General features: G+C 40.1%; 1 protein-coding gene across 3 annotated transcripts in view; it reads left to right on the plus strand.

The window, feature by feature from the left end:
* Positions 1-779: 779 nt before the first annotated feature.
* The window catches only part of dip2bb (disco-interacting protein 2 homolog Bb), a 47,974-nt gene continuing 31,346 nt past the window's right edge, over positions 780-17,407 (plus strand). For all 3 annotated transcript variants that reach the window (XM_037760453.1, XM_037760537.1, XM_037760612.1), the window contains exons 1-2: positions 780-1,312; positions 1,430-1,541. In XM_037760453.1, the coding sequence (XP_037616381.1) occupies positions 1,283-1,312; positions 1,430-1,541 (142 nt within the window). In that variant the 5' untranslated portion in view covers positions 780-1,282. The remainder of the gene's footprint in view (positions 1,313-1,429; positions 1,542-17,407) is intronic.

Consider the following 17,407-nt stretch of genomic DNA (forward strand, 5'->3'; position numbering starts at 1 on the left):
AAGTCTTAATATTATGAGAATAAAGCCATAACTTTAAGAGAAATAAAAATCTTAATATTAAGAAAATAAAGTCATAACTTTACGAGAAAAAAGGTTGTAACATTACAAGAAAAAAGTCGTAACATTACGAGAAAAATAAGTCGTAATATAACGAGAAAAAAAAAGTCGTAACATTACGAGAAAAAAAGTCGTAATATAACGAGAAAAAAAGTCGTAATAATACGAGAAAAAAGTCGTAATATAACGAAAAAAAAGTCTTAATAATACGAGAAAAAATGTCGAAATATTACGAGAATAAAGTCATGATATTTGAGAAAAAAAGTCGTAATATTACAAAAATAAAGTCATAACTTTACGAGAAAAAAGTTGTAATATTACGAAAATAAATTCATAACTTTACGAGAAAAAAGTCATAATATTACAAGAATAAAGTCATAACTTAACGAGGAAAAAAATCGTAATATTACGAGAATAAAGTCATAACTTTACGAGAAAAAAATCGTAATATTACGAAAAATAAAGTCAGAATTTAACAAGGAAAAAATCTTAATATTACGAAAATAAAGTCATAACTTTACGAGAAACAAAGTCGTAATATTATGAAAATAAAGTCGTAATATTATGAAAATAAAGTCATAATATTACGAGAATAAAATCATAACTTTACGAGAAAAAAAGAAAAAGCCACTGGAGAGGAGCTAAAGAGCTGCACGTGGCTCCAGAGCACAGGTTGCTAAGAGACCCCAGATTTGATTGGACGGTTGGATACATTAACATTACCGCAACTTGAGAAGTGTGCTAAAAGTCGTTTATTTCATCTTTTATTGTGCAGTAGACTGACTATTTTTCATCCAGTTGGTTAGAAGAGACTTTTTAAACACCTCCAGAACAACAGTGAGAGTTATTTAAAGACTTTTAAGGACTTTCAAAGTTCACACTGGTTATTTTTTCGAAAAAAATCGGACCGTTAGCTAACCGTTAACCGTTAAACCGTTAGCTCTGCGACTCCTCCGGTGTCATGGTAACTCATGAGAGAGCACAAACTCGGGCTAGTTTCCACCCGTTTCCACCTGAGGGTCGGCTGGCAGGTGAGTTGTATATCTGGAGGAATGCTGTTTCTCTCCTCCCAGCAGCTGTAGAAGCAACCCAGCAGCAGCAGAGGGAGCAGAGAGTCCGTCTCTTCATCTCTCCTCCGTCCTGTCACAGCTCCTCACCGTCAGCCCGGGTCATCACGTGATGACTGACTCCTCCGGCTGAGTTGTTCCCATCTCTCCACACAGTCATGGCGGTGTCGGGGAGTCGCGAAGATGGAGTAAACACCACCACCACTACATCTACATCTTGATTTGTGTTGTTGTTGTTGTTCTGAGCTTCATGCTGGACTGTATACCTGCTGCAGTCATCCCAGATATCACAAACATCCCACCAGGCTGCTGCTGCTGCTGAGCTTCCAACGATGGCCGACCGCGGCGTCGATCTGTCGGCTCTGCCTAAAGAGGTCAGGGACCAGCTGGCGGAGCTGGATCTGGAGCTATCTGAAGGTAAGGTCTCTCTACACAGCTACACACATCAATGAAAGGAGTTAAAGTGTGGATTGTTTACATGCATCAGCCACTATAACAGCCTGTCCCATGTCAGCTTGGTGAGACTCAGTGCTGCTGCAGTAGATCCCTGCACGACTACAACAAATGATAAAAAACACACACTGACCTCCTTTTTTCAAGCTGTCCATCAACTATCCTTGTTGCTTTTTATTGCACATTTATTTGCATAGATTGCTACACGTTATGAACAATGTATGTTAGTAATCTGGCATGTTTTAGTCTCTTTTTTTTACCCAAAATTATTATTTTGATCCACATTCACGACTACAACAAATTATAAAAAACACACACTGACCTCCTTTTATCAAGCTGTCCATCAACTATCCTTGTTGCTTTTTATTGCTAATGTATTTGCATACATTGCTACACGTTATGCACAATGTATGTTAGTAATCTGGCATGCTTCTTTTTTTTTTACCCCATATTATTATTTTGATCCACATTATCTGCCTGCATATAATATGTCATACATTGTTCATCATCACAGCCATATAAGCATATATATATGGCACGACTACAACAAATGATAAAAAAAAAACACACACTGACCTCCTTTTTTCAAGCTGTCCATCAACTATCCTTGTTGCTTTTTATTGCACATTTATTTGCATGGATTGCTACTCGTTATGAACAATGTATGTTAGTAATCTGGCATGTTTTAGTCTTTTTTTTTTACCCCATATTATTATTTTGATCCACATTCACAACTACAACAAATGATAAAAAAAACACACACTTACCTCCTTTTTTCAAGCTGTCCATCAACTATCCTTGTTGTTTTTTATTGCACATTTATTTGCATACATTGCTACACGTTATGAACAATGTATGTTAGTAATCTGGCATGCTTTTTTTTTTTTTTTTAACAACAATGTTTTTATTGGGTTTTGTTTGTTATACAAACATCAGCATTATTACGCAATATATTCAATACAGGATTTACTTTAACAAACATAACATACCCCACACACCTACCCCGTTCTCTCTTAACTTTTCCCTTTCTCACAGGGCCAAAATCAATATACAGCTTCACAGTATCAATCATACAATCAAACAGTTAAATGGCACCTCTAACAAAATGAAGATACACATAAACAGAAAATAAATATATAGAAAATAAATAATAAATAAAATAAAAAGATTTTCAAAAACAAGAGTCCATTCCCTTCTGAGGGTCTACCACTATTGTGAATTTTTACTTATCCTATTTTAATTATTCCTCCTGTAGAAGCTCACCAATATCACTACTTTTTATGAAATCATTAAATGATTTCCATATTTCCTCATAAACAGATCTGGCATGTTTTAGTCTTCTTTTTTTTTACCCCATATTATTGTTTTAATCCACATTATCTGCCTGCATATAATATGTCATACATTGCTCATCATCACAGCTATATAAGCATATACACTCATGTCGAGATAAATGGGTCAAGTTTGTCATCCCTGAGGCCTAATGTGTGTGTGTGTGTGTGTGTGTGTGTGTGTGCAGCCTCTCAGACATCAGTGGACACTAAATGAAGCTGTGGTCTCTCCAACACTCAGCTGCTCTCAGAGCCTAAACCCTGAAACTGCAGCAGATATATAGGGGGGTTTATTTGTGTTATAGGAATGACAGTGGGAAATAGGAATATGGCTGTTATGCAAGTCTCCTCCTCACACTGTGAATCACAGTGCAGCAGCTTGATTGGTGCTGTGCAGCTCTCAGGTGCCCGGGGGTGGATGAGTAATGTTATGTTTCACATAGAGAGCCAAGCAGGGGGGGATGTAGGGGCCACTAATGATGCCTCAGTCTCCTCAGACACACACATTAGATACCTGGAGATGTCCTGTCCGTGTAGAAGAACAGGTGAAACTTAACATCACATGAGAAATCCTAGGTGGAAAGAGCCATCATCATGTTGTGCACTTGTTTCTTTTTCTTTTTTTTAGTGAGAGAGTCCGTGTTCAGAAGAATTTCCTTCATTCATGAAAACAAACAAACGTGTGTTTGAAGATTTGAATAGACAAACTAGCTGGCAGTCTTTCCCGCACAACCGGCTGTGGATCTCAATGATTTTCACAGTCACTTGTTCCACTATAGTATCTTAAAGTACAAACAGGCTCAGGCCTTTTGTGTATCACTTAAACAGATGTTAAAGCAATAGCCGTTTCTTTAATAGCCTGCCTATTGTTTTGCGGTATCAGTTTACCTTGACAGTATGTCATTCACTATATGCAGTGGTGGAAGAAGTACTCGGATCTTTTACTTAAGTAAAAGTACCAATACCACGATGTATTAGTAGTCCATTACAAGTAAAAGTCATTCATTAAAAATCTTACTTGAGTAAAAGTACAGAAGTATAATGATCAAAATGCACTTAAAGTATTACAAGTAAAAGTAATTGTTTTGCGAATTATATATTATTTTATTTATATTATATATTATAATATAATATTATATATAATATTTAGGGCTGTCAATCGATTAAAATATTTAATTGCAATTAATCGCATGATTGTCCATAATTAATCGTAAAATAAATTAGTGGCCTTCAAATTAATTTGCGTTAACATGTTATTATCGTATTAACTTTGACAGCCGTAATTATATTATACATTATATCAGTAGTTTAGTTCAGTGGTTCCCAACCCTGGGGTCAGACTCCACAAGGTCACAAAATAAATCTGAGGGGTTGTGAGATAACTAATCAGGTAGAAAAGAAAAAACAAAGATCTGCTAGACAAATTTCTATTAATATTTTTGACTTTTTCTAATCTTTGATTTTTAGCAAAATGTTGGAGAATTTGATCTCTTTGGGATTCAAACAGTAATTTAAATGAACTTTTTTGGGGGCCAAACTAGAGCAGCTACTGGTTTAATTTTGAACAAAGTGTATTTTATAAACTGATCATATATTTGTTTTTTGTAACTAGTAACTATATCTGTCAAATACATGTAGTGGAGTAAAAAGTACAATATTTCCCTCTGAAATGTAGAGGAGTAGAAGTATAAAATAGCATAAAATGGAAATACTCAAGTAAAGTACACATACCTCAAAATTGTAATAAGTACAGTACTTGAGTAAAAGTACTTTCCACCACTGACTATATGTAATTTCTTAGTCAAATGAACAGGGTGTCACAGAATGGGCCCGTGCTATGCTTTGACCTGAGCTACTGTAGAGTTCAGTGTGTGTTCTGGTTAATAATAGACACCAATTAACTGTGTGATAATGAGGCTGGATAATGGTGGAGGGGATGTTCACCCTGTGTTCAACGCACTTAACATGGGTGAGAGGCAGTGGCTGATGGGAAATCACACTTATGTTAGGTAAACTGCAATGTGTGAAATAGGGACAGTGCAATATGTTGCATCTGTGTAATATTGGGCTATTGTCTGTGCAATATGGGCAAGACGGTAGACGGTGCAGTGCACTACCTGGGTGCAATACCTGTCATGGTGTGTGTGATGGTATGTGCCATTATGTACGTGGACTGTGTATGTGTTGAAACATCGGTTTCTGTGAAACTGTTTCCCTGTCTTATGTGGAATCGTTTATCATTCTTGTTGTTGTTGTTTTCATTTAGTGTTTGTAACTGCAGGTGGACGGAGTCCAGGAAAAATTTCCCAACGGGGACAATAAAAGTATATCTTATCTTATCTTATCTTATCTTATCCGTGTAATCAACTGTACAATATGTACTGGAATTCAGTCATTGTGGCAACAACAATATTTATTGTACAACACTTTTCTCACTTATTTGTCAGGGATGTAAAGCAGGTAGAGTAACAGAATCATTAACCTGGTGTTGGTTGTTGTTGGAGCACTGCGGTGTGATTGAAAGAGCCCTTGTTTTGTTAGGCTTAACTGTGTTTAATGTAAGTGCCATAGAGAACAAATACTGTAGTGAGCTTTTGATTATGAAACGGTTTGCATGAGTCCCATAGAGATATAGAGGAGTAATGTCTACCTGAACAGAGAATGAAGTCACTCTCTCCCTGTGTGTGTGTGTGTGTGTTGTGATCCTCGCTTCTCCTCGCTTTGTTAACATAGCCAGGCCGGCCACGTGTGCTTTTAGTGCATGTTCATGCATGTGAGCGTGCCCCACTGGCTAGCTCACAGATGCTGCTCTGCACTGCGCTCATACGGCGGTTACAGCTGATGATGCCGTTCCAACCGAAAGTGTCACCGCTGAAGCGTATAGCACCCACCCTCCGGTTCTCCCTCAGGTAAACATTGTAAGCTCTGTCAGCACTTTTGCCGCTGTTTGCTCTGTTTAGCGTTGTTAGCACCGTTAGCTACAAGCCGTGGCCCGCCGTCGCCATGTTGAGAGCCATTGAGAGGCAATAGAAATGCTCCCAATCCCGTATTTTGCACCTTTTAAGAATCAAGTCTATATTAAAAATATAGTACTACAGATGTGGTCCGTCACGATAAGTAGAGACACCTTGTTAGTTGAAGATTATTTTTAAAGACTCAAAAATAATATCAGTTTTAACTTGAGTGAATTCAATTTGTAGAACACACATGTTGTTAACTGGATAAAGCAGGAGCTGCAATTTATGATTATTTCTATTATCAAATTAATTATTTCTAAAGAAATTAGTGAAAAATGTCCATCGCAACTTCAAAGATCTGAAGGTCCTGTCTTCAAATTGCTTGTTTTGTCCAACTAACAGTCCAAAACACAAAGATATTAAGTTTACAGTGATATAAAACAGCGATGTTTACCTGTTTTATAAAAAATGTTGACGATTAGTTTTCCATCGATGGACTAATTGTTTCAACTTCTGGTTATTTTTGCAAAGTAAAAGTAAATGGGAAACCTGTCGTCACATTCTGAATACTTGAACTGATTGGTCAATCATGTCGTTCTACAGTCTGTTATTTCTTTACAGCAGACCGTTGCTATGTATAACAGACCGTTGCTATGGGCGCAGTGCTGATGTCGGACTCTGGCGGACCGTTTTTTTATTAAATTATTGATTTCTAAAGTAAGTAGCTGTGTAATAAGCGGGATAATGTACAGCTAGCGGGCCGCTTCGCGTTGGGTTGCCGCATCTCCCTGTCGGGTTTTATTTCTCAACAATGACCGACTCGCTGTACATTATCCCTTACATGTCTGTCAGGTCTCAAGGTAATAAAATTGACTAGAATCATTATTAAATTGGATTCATGTGACTTGAGTCCCTCCTCTTGTATTTACAGTCCTCAGTGTTTCTGCGGTGTAATAGCTTGGAGACAGCTGCTGCTGCTTCGCTATGATCAGATGGTCTGACTGGAGCAGCCAGAGAGAGTTCAGTCAGAGTCACCTGTGATGGTCTTTAGTGTTTTAAGGCTAAAGTGAGAGTGTGGTAAGGTGACACCCCCAGAGTGTCTGACCCTCTGCTGGGGACTCAGCCTCAGAGGACCTCGGCCTCATCATTTGTAACTTTAGATCACAGACGAATCTTTTGCTAATAAAAAAGGCCCGGTGCTATCCAGATGCCCCGCTCCTGTATCCACGCCTTCTAGCCCGATGAAGTGCGTTCGCCGTCTGCTCAACGCTGACGGGACAAGGCGAGCAGCAGCTGGCCGCACCAATGAGTCTGAAACCTTCTCATGGATATCTTTTACATGGCAACAATCACCCCATTGTTGTCCTGCTGCATGCACTCCCCTAGCAACAAACTGAAGAAAATATGCATCAGCAGTTTTTTTCACAGCAATAGTTGTAGGCTGCAGTGTGTATTTGTGTGTATGTGAGAGAGAGAGAAAGAGAGCAACTCCACCTACTTTAACCTCTGTGACTGTAAGGACACAAAGAAAGCCATTGAAGGGATCAAAGACTTGGTGATTGAGCCGGATTGGAATTTAGAGCACTGAACGACAACTGTTTAAGCTGCTCAGCTTGTTGTGTGTGGGCATCATAGTGTCTGCAGCTCCTGGATTTAAACTGAGTGTGAGACAATGACCACAGATGATTTGCTTTGCACAGATGCTGTTCACAGCAGACGACCGGCATCGATCATGTGTCTGAGTATCATGAGTATTGAAACTGTTAAGTACCGAAAGTTGGTCAAATTTGTGGTCTTGTTTACTTATTCTTTAAAGTCAGATATGTACTGATTTGAATCATAATAGTGCCAACTTTGGACTGTAAAGTTATTGTATGGCTGCCTGTGTTTAGACAGCATTTGAATAGTTAGCGTCTTTTCTTAAATGGTAAAAAAAACCATCTTGTAGATATAAAATATCGCCAAGATTAAGATCATGTCCAGTTGAACGACCTCGACTTTTGCTGCAACACAATGTCTTCCAACAAACCACTATATTGGCCAATCACAAACATGCAAGCACACATTCCTGCTAGATTAATTTACTCGCCCTAGCTGTACTTTGTACATATGTCACAAAAATAAATACCAATAGAATAGCCACTAGGGGATCAACAAATGGTCACTGCAGAGTGGAACAGCGCAAAACAACCTTCAATCAGTCATCTTTTTCAGTAAACATTTGCGCAAGCTTTTCCACAGAAGTATGAATTAGGCATAAGAGTCTACAGTAATGCTAGCAGCTCTGTATGTTCATCTTAGTTTAGTGTGTTAGAATTTGCTAATTAGCAGTAAACACAAAGTAGAGGTGAGGCTGATGGGAATGTCATTCCTTTTGCAGATATTTCATCATAAAGCAATGTATTACACACATTGACCTGCTGGTGGCGCTAGAGAGCGAGTCAGAGGATCACCACAGTTATTACCGTTCATTTTGATGGGAACATGAATGTCTGAACCTAATTCCATGGCAATCCATCCCATAATAGTCGACAGACAGACATCCTCATCCCTAGAGCCATGCGTGGCTAAAGCATATTGGTGTTGAATCTCAGATGTCATAACGGCATTACTATCGATACATTTCAAATGATTCACAGCCCTACTCAAAACCTATGATGCATGCCATCTGCACAGTCGCCATAAATGACTATAAATGGGTCCAGTAAAGCCGACAAGCTACATCTAGTTATTTTCTGTCCTCCTTAATTTGATTGCCGTCTCGTTCTCTGCTGTAACTGCCCGGGCTGATAAGTGGATGTGTGGATTTTTTAGTGACTAGCGTCCATCTCGCCAACATGTCTGCGATGCTGCTGCTGCTGCTGCTGCTGCTGCTGCTGCTGCTGCTGCTGCTGCTGCTACTGCTGCTGCGGAGAGGCAGGTTTTATCTCGGCAGCCTGCTCCATACTGAGAGAGAGAGAGAGAAATGAGAGATTACGGTCCTGCCTGCGTCTCTCAATCTAGGTCACAGAGCATCAGGGGGCAATACGCCTGGCTCATTTAGCCTGTGAGTCACACTAGGCCAGTACTGCTGCTGGGGATCTCTCTCTATCTCCCACCCACCCTGACACCACCACTGCCTTCCCTCTATCTGTCAGGCTGCTGTTAGTCAATGATTTACTTATTGACAGCAATTCTATGAGAAGACCAAAAACAACAATGCATTTGTCCGTCTTTCAGTGCATTTCAGCTTCACAACCTCATCTGTGGCACTCAGCCTCAAGCCTATCCGTTTCTAAGAAGTTAATTTAAAAAAAAAAAAAAATTATTTCCTAAAACAGCTGGGCACTGAAGTTTTTTCCCATAGACTTACAAAAGAGACGTCTCTAAATTGACGGATCTTTTTTTTTTTAGGTAAATCAACTTCCCAGTACGAACACTTGAATAGCCCTTATTTAAATAATAAGGTCCTAAAAGTTGTAAAATGCACTCAATCCAGAGTTATTTCTCCGTTTCCGTTCATGTGAATGAGCCCCAGACCGCGGGCCGGAGCGAGGGCTGGGAGGCGGAGTTAAAGGAACTGCTACTGCGCCTGCTGTATGGGCCCAATGGATGCGGAAGATTGCAGGATGATCCGGGTACTTTATCACTCGGCAGTAGAGCCATTTTGGCTTCATGCACCACTGAGCAACTCTCATAGGAATGAACGGGAGCCCGCCTACAACGCTGTATCCAGTTCTCTTTATACATCCATGATTTCCGCTTCTGAAGTGTGAGGATTTGATGCTTTTCACTGTCATAGTGAACTGAACAGAGTGTTACAGGTATGACGTATTTTTGTAGGCCAACCTAGAAGTTAGCATCACACCGGTTCCCTTAAACGAGAAGCCATTGGGTAGGTAGTGAAAAGTGCTCAACGTGATGACGTTAAGTAGTCTCATTTAGCCACTTGTTAGAAACTGTCTTTTTTAAAACATGTAAAATCTTCAAAATTCATGAGTGGCGTATTTATTGATGTATTTTATGTCGTAGAACAAAACTTTAAAATCTTTTACACTTCTGTGAACCACAGACCTTATTTCAGGCATCTAACCAAAAACCCATTCAAAAAACCTGTTGACCAGAACGGCATTGCATCATCGCTAAGGCCGCGCCCCCTTTTGGGTGAAAGAAATGTGCTGTCACATATGGAGGGAAATGGGAAGATGCAGAAAAGCTGTTGTGTAGTGGGTTAATAATGATGGATAAGAGGAATAAGCTTTTTCAGTCTTTGGACACAAAGACTATACTTGTTGATAGGATCATTTCATTGCTGGTTTTGATCAAAAATTAAATTGTATCCAAATGTATCCTGTAGGGCTGATGGGCTGGAAAACACTGGCTGTGTTTGTGCACACATATGTGTTGCCACACTTATGCAAGCAGTTATTCATGCATGTGTGTTTACACGCAGCACTGACAGGACAGGAAGGAAGCTGATTTAGCCTATCTATTTAAAAGCTCATTAACTGTTATAGAGGAGATGCACTCTGATCTCCAGCCTGCGCTCCAGGCCACAGACTTGGTTTTACACCACAGAAAAGATGGACTCTTCTGCCACCCATGTCGCACAGAAACACAACAGGATTTTTTAATTTTTTTGTATTGAGTATTATATAACAACTTATGTGTCTAATTTCACAGCGCACACAGACCAAAACACACAAGCCTTGTGTACAAAAAAGACTGAATAATTTAGATGAGACTTGAGCGGACATCTCCGCACAGACACGCACTGTCAGCTGGGTAGCTGAACCACCTCACTTTCAAGTCCACGGTGAACTGCAGGTGGGCTTTCAACCTCTTCTGGCTTTAAAGCTGTGTTTCACTAAACCTTCTAGCAATTCGAATCAACTTTCCTCTGATCTGTTTGTTCTCTTACTTTTTCAGCTTGTAGCTAAAAGCGCAAAGAGATGACAGTGGTGGAGGGAGAGGAGTGAGTAGTGGTCAGGTCACTGTGCTGTTCACTGAATTATTTAATAATGCCAAGTGGAAGTAGCTGCAGTCAGCACGTGCTACAGACTCTGCACGTCAGGGAGTCCATTGCTATTTAATCCAAGTTTATTTCTAGCAGATATGTTACTTTCTACTTTCTGTCAACAGACCGAGCTGACTGTTATTTGTGAGTTGTGCAAATGAACAAGGGTCACAAGAAATTATTATTTTGGTTGTCAGTGCGCTAATACCGGTCATATAATTGGGCTGAAGCGATTAGACAAAAAATAAATCGCCAACTATTTTGATAAATGTTTAAATCCTTTTATCAAGTAAAAATGTCAAACATTCTCTGGTTCCAGCTTCTCCAACTTTAGGATTTTCTGCTTTCTTCTGTTTTATAGAGGACCTATTATGTTTATTTTCAGGTGCATACTTGTATTTTGGGTTTCTACTAGAACATGTTTACATGTTTTAATGTTAAAAAAAAAAATGAAAAGCCCAATCTGCTCTGATTGGTCAGCTTGCCCAGTCCGTTGTGATAGGTCAACCGAATCAAACTCTTCGGGCTACGCTCCAGCTCCTCGCTAACTATCTTTGTTTGAGGACGTGCCAAACTATCCGCTAGGCAGGTATTATGCAAATGTGTTACTTGGTGACATCACCATGTTACGGAAGAGAAGGCGGGACTTCAAGCAAGGCGTTTCAGGCAGTTAAGGAGCAGTGTTTCTCTGGGGGACAGTAACTCCCTTTGGCGTGGGCTTTGGGCTTTGTGACTTTGCACAAAAAAAACTACATAACACACTAAAGGAAAGGGAAAAAGCACAAAATCATAATAGGTCCTCTTTAAACCATACATTTGAAGACGTCACCTTATGTGCTCTGGGAACTTGTGAGGGACATCTTCCACTATTGTCTGATTTGATTACTCAAATAAATGATTAATCAATGATAAAAATATAATTGTTTGTTGCAGTTATCAAAAGTTCCTGCAGCCCAAGGTGACATCTTCCTATTGCTTGTTTTATCCGACCAACGGTCCAAAACCCAAATATATTAATTTAACAATGACAAAAGAACTGACTTCAATGACTTCATTGATTTGTTGTTGATTACTGTAAATTGATTGATAAACAGCTTCCTTCTCTAATTATATTTAATCTCAATCCTCATTTCTTAGTTGCTTCATAATGCATTTCATGTGATCATCACATGGTGCCGGCCTGTATCATCACCATGGTTTTACACCTCATGTTCCCTCATGTAGCACCACATGGACCTGGTTGCTATGGACACGGCCCATGTGGTGCCCCCACGCCCTGCTCCCAACCCTCCGCTTACACACACACACTTTTACTTTGTGAATTTCTCCATAAAGCCTTTCCAGATTAGAACGGCCATATGTCGGAGCCGCTCGTACGTACAGTAACACAATTGAATGCTCTGCTAAGCTGTTAAAACCATTACAGAGGAAACATGAGGTTTCTGCCCCCCTGTCATAACTCAAGCTGTGCTTCGCCAAAAGCTGCTCCAAATGTGGTGGAGATATGTAGCTGTCTCTTGCCTGAATTTGGAGGAAAATACAACATTGTGTATGCTATGCAGCCCCCAGTATCCCATAAAGCATAGCATGCAGGTCAAGGCATCCAGGCGATCCTTATCAACCCATAAAGTCAGACAATATGTGACCCTGTTGTATTTTCTTGGTATCTCAGCTCAGGTAGTCATTAATTGAACATAATAATATTGTCATAATAAAACTCACTGACGTCCTATGATGAGTTGATGAGGTGGACCAACGGTAATTTTGACGGTGCCCCATCCACAGACCATAACCCCAACCCGCCCTACCTGACACCTCTGACCTGGAACAAGAACTGATATAAATATCAAGTACTTTTTCTACTGGACTTTAAGGCTGCACTATTAATCAAAATTGTATTAAAAGTCGCAATATGGCCCACTGCAATTTTCAAATCACATGAGGTGCAATATTTGTTAAAGGCGAAATATGTGTCAAGATAACGCAAATTCGTTTTAACGCCACTAATTTTTGGAATGCATTAACACAACTTGTGATTTTTTAGGTTGTAGCGGGCTCCGTTTTAAAGCTAGAGTGAAGATCATGGGAATCATATGAAACTAGAAAAAAACCTAAGGAACCCATTGGTACCAACCATGTCATACTAGCTTTTCATGAAGAAGGCTAAATAACGCTACAAACGTATGCAAAATTTTGGCGAGGAAAAACTGACATGGCTCTGACCTCAAGATATGTGAATGAAAATGGGTTCTATGGGTACCCACAAGTCTCCCCTTTACAGACATGCCCACTTTATGATAATCACATGCAGTTTAGGGCAAGTCATAGGCAAGTCAGCACACTGACACACTGACAGCTCTTGTTGCCTGTTGGGCTTGAGTTTGCCATGTAATGATTTGAGCATATTTTTTATGCTAAATGCAGTACCTGTGAGGGTTTCTGGACAATATTTTTGATTGTTTTGTGTTGTTAATTGATTTCAAATATAAATACATACATACATTTGCATATTTGCCCACTCCCATCTTGATAAGAGTATTAAATACTTGACAAATCTCCCTTTGAGGTACATTTTGAACAGATAACAAATGTCATTAATTTGCAATTAATCACGATTAACTATTTTAATTGATTGACAGCCTTACATTTAACATTTAAAATTTAATATTGTGGTGCTGCAGAGAATTCCTGGCCGACATCATATTCTACAGACTTAAGCAAACCTCTTTGTTTGGTACAGATCCCTGCAAAAATCACACCATAATCATTTTAATTTGTTTTTCAATGAAAATGAGAATAATGATGTAAAATGATCATTCCCTTTAATATCACAAATCATATTGCAATCAGTCTCAATTAGATATTTTTTAAAAATCGTGCAGCCCACTGGATTTATTTTATTGGACCTATATTGGATATACTGCATTATAAGTCTCTTGTTGAATTATAATCCAGGTTTTGTATTTTGTAAAAACTTTCCATTCATACTTTATGAATGCCTTTTTCTCCACCTATAGCTCTTGTTGTGGTTAGTCCACCCAGTTTTATTCTCCTCTTTAAATTTCCTCTCTTGATGTTTCTCCCATTTGTATGTCCTTGTGTGCTGTGGTGTTTGTGAAGTTGTTTATCTCTTGTCTTTAAAGAGTGTTTGGGCAGGAACCGTTGCTATTGTGGGCCCGTAAAGCAGCACATTGAGACATTGAATGTGGAAGTGGGCTGTACAAATAGACTTGACGACTTGACTTGACTGCAGCATCTGCTCACCAGATCACCTCCAGTGTCAGCGACAAAGAATAAAAGTCTCTTGAACTTTACAGGCAGCAATTTACACATTTTCTCCCATGCACTAAGCCGTCACCTGGTACTTTAAGTTGATAGTAATGGAAAAAAACAAAAAACATCACAGAATGTTCCTCTGCTTCAGAGACATCCATCACTTGTTTTACATAGTTGCTATGACCTCCTACTCACAGTGTTTCCTACCAGTGTGTAAATCCCACAGGAATATATGCTCTTGTAGGTGTTATGTTACAATTTGTAACAGCTTTGTCACTAAGTGTTGACGTGTGTGGGAAGTGTAGTGTGTCAGGTGTGTGAGCCACGCCCTCCTCTTTCATTCAGCCAGAGGAGAAACATCGGAAAACCGGAGGTGGAAGGGAGGGACTGGCTGAGTCACTTCTTCTTTTCAGTTAACTCGCTGCACTACTTTGCTCTTCTGCTGTGTCGCCCCTGTTATTACTTCTACTGGCCCTTAAGGCCAGTGTGTGTGTGTGTATGCGTGTGTGTGTGTGTGTGTGTGTGTGATGTCGTCACTCCCTGTCAGAGTTGAGTTTAACGAGTGTGTGGAGTGAAACATGAATCACTCTGTTACCTGAGTTGGCCGCGCCCTGCCTGCTACTCCAGAGGGAGAGAACCACTTTAGACCTGCAGAGAAAATGTGTGTGTGTGTGTGTGTGTGTGTGTGTGTGTGTGTGCGTGTTTGTGTGTTAGGGCTTTAGGCTTTTTTAAAGCAGTTATTTCACTCACTGATGCCGGTAATACCAGTTTTATTGTCTGAGTCAATATATGTTCATGTATGTCTTCTCCTTACGAACTATATTTTTCGAGGGAAATGTCTTTATTCTTTGATTTTGGGTTTTTAAAAAAATATATATATATATATATATTGCCTGACTATGACTGATATATTTGACTTCGGTACATCTTTGACTACATACATGCTGAAAATCAAACATTTTCACTGTATCAATTTAGATATTTTCCAAAGTAAAAGTCCATAGAAGTGTATGATTCAACTTTTTCCCACGGTCTAGTGTTAAAAAAGTTAACAAAAATCGCAATAAATCATAATATCGAAATCACAATACTAAGAACGGCAATACCTAAAAAACGCAATACATATCAAATCAGCACCCAAGTATCGTGATAGTATAGAATCGGGAGATAGGTGAATCGTCTTAGCGCTAATAATGATGGTGAAAGAATAACTAGATTAGATTCAACCTGTCATTGCACAGAGAACGGGTACTAAGACAACGAAATGCAGTTTAGCGTATTATACATATATAGTGTATAGTACATAATGTTTAGAGGTAATTAACATAATAAATATAATAGACAGTAAGGGGTGGATATGAATACACTGGAGGAGGGCAAACAGTCTGCGGGTGGGGTGAGAGGTGTCCATGACGATGCTGCAGACACCGCTTGCACTGGACAGCCTCGATGGCAGGAAGTGGAGAACCGGTGATGCGTTGGGCAGTTTTCACCACCCCTCTGCAGTGCTTTCTGGTCCGAGACAGAGCAGTCGCCATAACATACTGTGATCATGGATGTATAAAGAGAACTGGATACAGCGTTGGAGGCGGGCTCCCGTTCATTCCTATGAGAGTTGCTCAGTGGCGCATGAAGCCAAAATGGCTCGACCGCCGACAGATAAAGTACCCGGATCATCCAGCGATCTTCCGCATCCATTGGGCCCATAGAGCAGGCGCAGGAGCATTTCCTTTAACTCCGTCTCCCAGCCTGCGGTCCAGCCTCAGTCTGGTTCTCATTCACATGAACGGAGGAAGGAAAATAACTCTGGATTCAGCTATTAGTGTATCTTACAACTTTTAGGACCTAATGATTTAAATAAGGGCTATTCAAGTGTTCATAATGGGAAGTTGATTTACTTCAAAAAAAATTATCCGCTGATTTACAGACATCTCTTTCCCAATGTAAGTCTATGGGAAGAAGTCTTTTTGGGCCCAATGGCATCACGTGACGGACACCGAAGTTGTAGTACCACCATTTGGCCACTATGACATTTTGCTTCACGGCCTGGGGGCTTTGTCTGTGATACAGTTGGTGAGGATGCTCTTGATGGTGCAGCGTTAGAAGTTCACCAGAATCTGATGAGACAGATGGACCTTCTTCAGTCTTCTTAGGAAGAGGAGACGCTGGTGAGCCTTCTTGACCAGGGTTTGAAGTGTTGAGCAATGAGCTGTTTGGTCTTCTTGGTGTTGGCCAGGTTTTTTGTCAGGCTGCCAGGTGATGGACCTGCTTCCTGTAGGCGGACTCATCGTTGTTGTTGATGAGACCAACCACCGTTTTGTCATCTGATAATGGTGTTGGAACCATGTACAGGCGTGCAGTCGTAGGTGAAGAGGGAGTAGAGGAGAGGACTCAGCACACAGCACTGTGGGACGCTGGTATTCAGGGTGCTTAGGGGCTTAATAAAGTTTTCGTTGTGGTCTACACTATTACCCTAAAAGTCAGTCAAACATTTACCTGCCTGTTCTTGTTGACATGCTTGCAGTCCTGTATTGGCATGCACACTGCTTCACAAGCAGACAGCAAGTATACACATGCATAGACACACACCTGTCATGCCACATACGTAGATGATTAGTTCCTAAATGTAGTCAAACCACTCTTCATTTTGACTATATGCTACACAATGACCTTAATTGAGAGTACCGTTTGTTATGTGGTGGTTTACTCTCTTATTTTCCTACCAAAACAAAAAATATAGCTGGATTTGGTTTTGACAGCTCAGCAGGAAAACTCTGTCAGAGGACGTAAGATGGAATACTGGACATCAGATGGACATCATCCTCACAGGAAACACGTATGTGTGTCTGAAAGAGAGAGCGATGATATGCACATCCAGCATTATGTTTAACAGTAAATTATGTCAGACATGTTCAGGTGTTTGTTGTGTGTCGTGTAGTTGTGGTCAGGCTGGTGTGTGTGGTCACAGTGAGTGGGTGATCTTTGGCGGAGGGAGATGCTCGGCCTGCTGGTAAGAGGAGGCAGCTGGGAGGTTTCAGTGGGGTGTTTGTTCACAGATACAAATGAACCAGATCTTTGGGCTTCATGAAAATAACACACTTGATCAACAAATGCAGAGATGGCACAGTACCAAACAGAGGGGACCCACATTTCATTCTTTGTTTTGGTCCTTTGTATGTTAGCCTCTTGTCACATAACCAAAGTCCAGATTTTAACTGACTTAATACATCTGACTTGGAAGTGGTGTTGTGTGGCATCTTCAATCCTTGT

This window comes from Sebastes umbrosus, chromosome 1 (genome assembly GCF_015220745.1).
Source record: "Sebastes umbrosus isolate fSebUmb1 chromosome 1, fSebUmb1.pri, whole genome shotgun sequence".
Taxonomy (NCBI): Eukaryota; Metazoa; Chordata; class Actinopteri; order Perciformes; family Sebastidae; genus Sebastes; species Sebastes umbrosus.